We start from the raw sequence: 8,883 nt of genomic DNA, 5'->3' as shown, positions 1-8,883 counted from the left end.
ATATATATAGTTCGGAGTGAGTATACTGAGTAGTGAATAAAGTCACGTGAAAATACAGACCAGGTTTATTCTCTCTACCTCTACCTGGGATATATATAGTTCGGAGTGAGTATACTGAGTAGTGAATAAAGTCACGTGAAAATACAGACCAGGTTTATTCTCTCTACCTCTACCTGGGATATATATAGTTCGGAGTGAGTATACTGAGTAGTGAATAAAGTCACGTGAAAATACAGACCAGGTTTATTCTCTCTACCTCTACCTGGGATATATATATTATTATTATTATTATCCTTTTGATTGACCTGTAAGATAACGTCCATGCCTAGGATCACAAGCAGTCATCATATTCCTTGCATCAAACATCTGCTGGGTCAACTCAGGAACTACATTGTGTCAGGAAAAAATAAAATAATTGTGTCACGATAGATTCGAAAATTCAAGTATTAATAATTAGATTGGTTTATTACAGAAAGATTTGTGGTCTGGAACACAGAAAAAATTGTTCCTCAATATTTGGGACAGACTTGATTTTGTGTTGTTGCAACACATTGGTTATACACATAATTATTGCTTTAATGTCGTCTTCCCATTCCTTCATATTTTCCCCTTTGTAATGATATCCTCCCACTGTTGAAACAGGGAGAGGTTCCTGGTATAGTTTCCTTGTTAAATTCTAATTCTAAACTTGCAAAAATATTGTAAACCTTGAACTCAAAGAATTTTAATTATTGGTCGGCTGAGTCTGCCTTTTATGAAATTTAGAATTTGAATTTATTTAAAATTATTAAATTCATCTTTAATATTCTGTGCAGAAAATTTATGGAGCGGGTTCAATTTTTGCCAGGTTCATTTACTGATTCAACTTTAATGAGAACTTCTTTATTTGAATCAGAATCTTTTCTTTTCTAAGATACTGGTATTTTTATGCAATAGCTTTATTGTGGACACTATCTTCAAACAATTAACTTCATGTCTTCTTTTTTGTATAATCTTGTAAATGGACACAAGCTTCAAACAATCCGAAAGAAAAAAATTGTTATTCATTAAATCTTTACATTTACAAAATATAAAAGATTTCACTTTGCTTCAACATTAATATTGTTTACAGTCTAGTGAGTAAAGTATAAGATTTTATATCATTACTAATATTTTCCTTTCATACAAGTAAACCTTAATATATTTGTAGCCTAGACGATCTTAAAACATGGTGTTATTATAGAAATTTAAAAAAAAAACCTTACCTGACCTATTTTTTTTTAATCTGGAGATTTTTTTAAAATTTAAAATTAAAGGTTTAGTGATAACCATAATACGCGGAGGAAATGTCGTTAAAATTCGTTATCAAACCGACGACAAAAAACTTTTAAGTTTTTTATTTAAAAAATTAATAATGATAATTTCGTTTCAGGTTTTTTAGGAAACAATCGGTTCGTTTTTTCAGAAAAGTGAAACTGCCTTCCATAGTACACTCCAATCTAAGTAGGTCAAGGATTGAAAATGCTCTACTAAAATTCGTATCGTCCATACCATTTCCTCGTACTTTACTGGGATGAGTTCCCTTTATGGTTGCCTTATGTAATCTATTCATCTATAGTACAAAATTAAAAAGTGAATTTCGCCTTTTCCACCATAGCTCGTGACTGGGATATGTAATAGTTTGGAGTGAGTGTATTGAGTAGTGAATAAAGTCATGTGAAAATACAGACCAGGTTTATTCTCTCTACCTCTACCTGGGATATATATAGTTCGGAGTGAGTATACTGAGTAGTGAATAAAGTCACGTGAAAATACAGACCAGGTTTATTCTCTCTACCTCTACCTGGGATATATATAGTTCGGAGTGAGTATACTGAGTAGTGAATAAAGTCACGTGAAAATACAGACCAGGTTTATTCTCTCTACCTCTACCTGGGATATATATATATAGTTCGGAGTGAGTATATTGAGTAGTGAATAAAGTCACGTGAAAATACAGATCAGGTTTATTCTCTCCACCTCTACCTGGGATATATAATAGTTCGGAGTGAGTATATTGAGTAGTGAATAAAGTCACGTGAAAATACGGACCAGGTTTATTCTCTCTACCTCTACCTGCGCAAGTTAAACTAACCATGTTGTCTACCTGTACCTGCTCTGTACTGTTTGGTATCTTTGGCAATAAGCGGGGCAAACGCTTTGAATTAAAGGTATCACGCTCTCAAGCAAAAATCTATGAGAATTTTGCCAATTACTTCTTGAAAACCAAAGCTAACAACAAGTGCTTTTATAGTGATATTAAAATGTACATGTTAAGGGCTACAGAAAAGCAAAAGTGAGTTAGAGCGGTGAAATCTAAGCCCAAGGCGTTGCGACACTTTAAAGTCGACCCTGTCTTAAAATTTATGAGACTGTTTATAAGCAGGCTGAATCTATGTGTTAATTAATTAAATTCTGGCGCAAAGAAATGAGCTGAGCAAAGCGCGGCATGAAATAAATGAGGGTGTGGGGAGGATTGTAAACATGTTGTCTACCTGTAACTGCTCTGTACTGTTTGGTATCCTTTGCAATAAGCCTGGCATGAAGAAATGAAGACAACTACAAGGTAAATGGCAATGACATCTACTGGTAATAGCGATCTGTACTCTTATGTATCCCTGAAGGTGAGCAAAGCGCGACATAAAAGAAATGAAGGCGCCGGGGGGGGGGGGGATGGGAGATGTAACCACGCTCTCTACCTGTAACAGCTCTGTATTGTTTGGTATCCCTGGCAGTGAGGGGAGCAAAGCCTGGCATAAAGAAATGAAGGCGAGGGAAGGGAACCATGTTGACCGCTAGCTTACGCAGGTCAGCGTTCAGCTGACCAGGAAATCTAAAAAGGAGAGTTATTAATAAAAATTTTAATAATTTTACTTTGGTTATTGTCAAGATAGTTTAAAGTGGAAAGTGCCATCAAAGGTTTCTATAGAGCCTAAATAAAGAACTTATGTGAAAATGTATCTCAATTCTAAATCATTTTATGGCTGAAACGAGTTTTTTTTACTTTATTAATTCATTAAACAACGAGAAGTTTGTGTTACCTAAGGCAGGTGGTGACTCCTGACATAGTAACAGATACAAGATGGTTTAGGTCACCATAGGTCGGGGATGTTAACTTCAATGTTCTGAAATTAAATCAAAATTAAAGATTTCAAATGAAAACAGAGCCTCAAACTCTAATTTTCTAATCCCTATATCTTTACAAACTGATGGTGTAAACCTTTTATATTAAAAACTTTCACTATTAATAGTTTGAAATAGCTAAGGGTTACGCTGCAGCAGGGTTCTAATATTATCTATCGAAGGGATGGAGGGGGCCTGTGGACCCATAATCCCTCCTTCCCTTTTCCTTTTCTAATATCTACCTAGCTCTAGACCAAGCTAGTTGCAATGATGAATATTTCAAGTCTTCTCTTTATCTGAAGTTTGAAATATGGCGCTTTATTGTCAAATATAACTGTTTATTCCCGAAGCAAAGGATTTATAGGCGTCGTTATATAGAACTGCTATANTTCAACTATTCTAAAACATCTACCTATTTCTTTGAATAGGTAGAATTAGAAAAGGTAGAAAACCCCATTCCCGAATATAATGTGAATATTAAATTCCAGATCACTTTGCAACACTATATCAAAAACTTTTTTCTTCTCTCTAGTAATGCCTATTATAGGGCGGAATTTTTCCGTACATCATAAAACAACAGCGCTGAACAATTTCGCAGAATATTCTGTTTGCACTCAAAAAAATTCCAAAAATCCCTTTTTTATTATTTTATCCTGCGGTCGCCAATAAACCACCGCTGAGGTTAGGTGAGATAACAGGTAACATACAATTTGTAAATGTATGAAAAAAGATATAATATACAGGATTATCCGCAAAGGATGAGACTGTAAAGACGACCTGAAACTCTTTATATCTGACGGTTTCAAGGTTAGATTAAGTCTTCTACCTTGAATACAATCTTTTAATGGCATATTCAATGTTAAGGGAAAGAAAAAAAGCTTACGGTTGCAAAGAATAATAAATACAAGGAAACAGACAGTTTTAATTCCGTATAGTCGTCTTTGAAGTATCATCCTGTATGACAATTTTAAAATGTGTATGTAAAGACCAGATGTGTTGATTTTCATGATTTAAAAAAAAATAAAAATAAAAATAAACTTCTCTAAACTCTCATTAAATATAAAATATTGTTTTTTTTTCTAAACTAATATTTGAGATTTCAGGCAGACTTTTGTTTTTAGCGAGTTGGTAGTTTCTGACAACTGAACCAGTTGACAAATTAGAAATTATAAAGTCCTGGAAAGTTTAGGAAACTTAGCAGTTTAATAATTCATATTAATCACCTCCTCTTCTTCTAACTTCTTAATCTTCTTCTTTGTCAAAGCTTTCTTTAATTATTCTTCTCCTCTTCCTTCTTCTTCTCCTACAATCTCAGCTCTTTCTCTTTCTTAATATCATCTTCCTTTATCCATGTACTTTCAAAAGTTTTCAATTATTCTTCTTCTCTTCCTTTTTCTTCTCCTACAATCTCAGTTCTTTCTCTTTTATAATATCATCTTCCTTTATCTTTGTACTTTCAAAAGTTTTCAATTATCCTTCTCTTCTTCCTCCTTCTTCTCCTACAATCTCAGTTCTTTCTCTTTCTTGATATTTCAATCATCTTCCTTTATCCATGTGCGTTCCAAAGCTTTCAATTATCCTTCTCTTTTTCCTCCTTCTTCTCATTTAATCTCAATTCTTTCTTTTTCTTAATATTTTAATCATCTTCCTTTATCTTTGTACTTTCAAAAGTTTTCAATTATCCTTCTCTTTTTCCTCCTTCTTCTCCTACAATCTCAGCTCTTTCTCTTTCTTAATATTTTAATCATCTTCCTTTATCCATGTACGTTCCAGAGCTTTCAATTATCCTTCTCTTCTTCCTCCTTCTTCTCCTACAATCTCAGCTCTTTCTCTTTCTGAATATTTTAATCATCTTCCTTTATCCATGTACGTTCCAGAGCTTTCAATTATCCTTCTCTTTTTCCCTTTCCATATTCTGTCTTGTTTATTATTGAAAATATTTAAGTGTGATATAAATTCTGCCTTTGTTTTACCTCTATAATCTTAAGAAATATAGCGGAGATTTTTGTAATTTCAAATTTCCCATTGTTGCAAACTTGCAACTGATTTAATGTTAACACTGACATTACAAATCCCGTATCCACATTTTATAATAAAAAGACGACGATAATTCCATTTTTCTGTGTCTCCCTGTATTCTATCCAAAACATTTCTTTCTACACATTTGTCCTGTATAACACATTTATAGGAAACATTTTATCTAGGAAATTTTTGTGTCAAAATTGTAAGTGTTGGAAAGAATTTAATCTTTTGTGTTTTAAACATTTTAAATATATTCTGATAAGTTTTGTGCAGAAACATTTTGTGGTTTAAAACATGTTCTCTCCGTATACTTCCTGTTCTTTAAACCACTGCACCCCCCCCCCCTAACCAAAAAATCTGTGCTTTATTTTTATGCTGGATGCATTAATTCTCTGTTCTATTCTTCAATTTGTTAAAGAAATTCCATCTGGAGGGTGAAATCTGAAATGTGTATTATGTGAATCAGAAACCAATTTCCACTATTTTATCCGATTTTCTTTGTTACGTTCTTTCACAATGAAACCTTGTGGAAATCTGGTGATATTTTTTAGATCTATGACGATAAACAAGTGGTTGTTATATGGACCCATATTATATAGACTTTTGTAAGAAAATGAATTGAGTCTTTGACACAAAATCAAATTTTATAATCCATACATCTTTGCAACCTAATGTTACGGTGGTAGGCGATTATATCAATGTCATAAAAAGACTTTCGATTTCAATTTTGATTGTTATCAAGCTTTTTTACAGTATGGATACACAAAAACAAAGAAACAAAGAGAAGCTATCAATTAAAAGCTTCCCTTCGTAAACTTGTAAAAAGAAAAAGCTTGTTAACGATTAAAACTTAAAGAAAAATGTCGTCTTCTTTATATTGATATAATCGCCTATCAAATACAGGGTTACCCACAAAGGATGAGAATTCAGAGATGATTATATGGAATTTGTGCGGTCTGTTTCCTTATATTCACGATTGTTTCTTCGTCAAATAATAAAATAAGCCATTAGATAACTATAATTACGGCAGAATACATAATTTAATCTTGGGTGCGTCTCATTTTAAGAGTTTCCGGTCGTCTTTACAGTCTCATGACTTGTGGGTAATCCTGTGGTTTTGCGTGTTTTCATTAAACAACATAAAAAAATTTTAACTTCGAAGATTAAAAAAAAAATTTCATCAAATTCATTTTTTGTTTCCAAAAATACAATATACCTTGACATTATAAGGAATATACTAGCTATACCTTGACATTATTAGGAATCCACTCTATACCTTGACACTATTAGGAATATACTCTATACCTTGACACTATTAGGAATATACTCTATACCTTGACATTATTAGGAATNATATATACAATGAATTACAAAGGTGAAGAAAATATTGCTTGGTTGCTCAGGGTATGAAGTGGTTCAGGTTTGTAAAGCAAAACTTTTTATTTTTGAAAATGAACTTGCTGAAAGACTGATTCTTATTCATAGAGAAAAAAAAAGTGTAAGATAAGGACTGGGTTTGAAAAAAAGTCAAAAAATAGAGCAAACCCTAAATATTTAACTCAATTTAATAATAGTAGTAGTTAACCATAGCTAAACGGATAAAATAGTATATGATTGTAGTGGTGTACAGTACACTAGGAATTGAACTCTCCACTGATTCTAACCAAGAGGTCACGCAGTAACAAATTTCTCCTTATGACGCAACAGATAGAAGTAAGATTAGTAGCGATCAAAAGAGATTATTTTCGCCTTTTCCCTTTCCTTTTTTGTGAACAATCCCTTTAACCCATTATGGCTTTTAATTACCGTACTGTACAGTGCATCCCCCCTTTCAAATGTTTGTTATATAAACATCAACCTGGTGGCCTAAACGTACTCGATAGTTACTATACCGAATTGTAGCTATATCCAATATCTCTACTATTTCCCCACAATCTAGAGCTAATAAAACATTGAACATTTTGTTTACGGTTTCTTTTTTTTGTATTTTTCTCTCTTTTATTTTGATTTCTCCATGATCCTCTATGTTTGAAGACAACTAATGATTTATTAACTCCTTGAATCTCCATCCTTCTCTCCATAATTTTACAGAGAGGGTCAATAAACAGAAGACGTCAAACAAAGATTAAAACTAGTTTTAAACATTATTTTTAAAAAATCTAGACTTTCCAGTTTTAATTGTAGCCTTTACTTTAGTTTTATTTGGTTTTGTCCAAGCTTGAAAAAAAAACTACTGATGAAACCCTGTCACTCTAAATTTATTAAATAAGAATACCTATTATTCAACCCTGATCTACTACTAGTCAATAAGAAGACTGGATTTAGAATTATCTATTTATTTGACAACTTAACCTAACTATTCGTGTACCAGTGCAGTACGGAATTAAATTAAAAAGACTTTTGTTGTAATTTTAAGGGACCTTCCGTTTATAGAGGATCTTGCTCGATTCAATACCTTTTACAATTACAACTTTATCTGATGCATGATTTGGAAGATATAGTCGTTTTTCTAGCTCCCACCCCATTATATCTGCACCAGAAATGTGCAAGTACTTTTTTTAGGAAACCCGCGAAGAAAGATAATGATTTTTTGGAGCGTTAGACAGTAGACTCCTTCATTCTTGAACAGGCAAAGTACCACTCTAGGAATGCAGACTCACTTAGAATTGCAAAAACAGATAAATTATTATTGGCGCCTCGTCTTTGAACGTTTCCTTAACCCCCCCCCCCCCTCAACCTCGGCCCGCCATCTGTTGTGCAGAATAGCTAGAATTCTATCCTACATTGTAGATATTGGTAATAATATTCTATACCTTCGGGGAAGGTATATTTTAATTAGCCCCCCCCCCCTGATCATAGATCATGAAGTCAGTATATCTTAATTAGCTTAAGTAGCTTACACCCCACTGATCTAGATATTTAAACAAAATATCTTCAGTTCAATTTTAGAAATTAAGCGGCTGAACCTCTCAGGTAAATTGCATGACCCTGGTGACCTCCGGGGTGGTTCACCAGGATTCAAAAACATGTTTTTTTTTTCTTTCTAAATTTGGTAAATTAACTGCAGAGTAGGGAAATCTGCGAAAATTTAAATTTTTACAAATGTTCGCAGATAAAGAAAAAGTTTAAAGTTATGAGTATGCCTAGAAAGCTAGAAATAATAAAATTTAGTGAATAATACCTGAAACAAATGTCATAAAGTGCCTCATTATCTATACAGAAACTTTCATCAGTATTCTCAACCAGTTGGTGAACAGATAGAGTAGCATTGTAGGGTTCCACTACAGTATCTGATACCTATTTATATATTTATAAATGTATATGTATATCAAGTGTATATTTAAACTGAAAAAAGTTGAAAATACTATAATCACTACTTATATGTACTTACATTTGCAGTAAATATATACAAAACTATAAGCTTGGGAACCCAGCGCTGCCAAGAGTTTCCCAATTTAAAATTTGAGGAAAATCGGTCTGGGTGTTCCTGAGTTATGATCGGACAAACAAGCATACATACACCCAAACAGAGATTACAACTTTATACATATAAAGGATGTAAAAAAATGACCAAACGGTTCACAGTTTTTTTCAGAAATAAAAATTTCACAAAATCTGTGGATTGAGGATGATTGAGGGTTTGTTACATCAAGTTCTGCCATGAAATTTTTTTATTTGGTAAAAAATTTAACTTTTAAGGGTGGTTGGATTCATCTCAGT

At 32.9% G+C, this 8,883-nt stretch overlaps 1 protein-coding gene across 1 annotated transcript in view; it reads right to left on the bottom strand.

The window, feature by feature from the left end:
- Positions 1 to 8,883, bottom strand: part of LOC111707487 (tubulin beta chain) — a gene marked incomplete in the record, with an annotated part of 26,286 nt that overhangs the window by 6,136 nt on the left and 11,267 nt on the right. The window contains 4 exon segments of the mRNA XM_023480596.1: positions 318 to 386; positions 2,718 to 2,851; positions 3,060 to 3,143; positions 8,345 to 8,460. Coding sequence (XP_023336364.1) covers positions 318 to 386; positions 2,718 to 2,851; positions 3,060 to 3,143; positions 8,345 to 8,460 — 403 coding nt within the window.

This window comes from Eurytemora carolleeae, unplaced genomic scaffold, assembly GCF_000591075.1.
Source record: "Eurytemora carolleeae unplaced genomic scaffold, Eaff_2.0 scaffold804, whole genome shotgun sequence".
Taxonomy (NCBI): domain Eukaryota; kingdom Metazoa; phylum Arthropoda; class Copepoda; order Calanoida; family Temoridae; genus Eurytemora; species Eurytemora carolleeae.
This window is presented reverse-complemented; position numbering and strand designations above follow the sequence as displayed.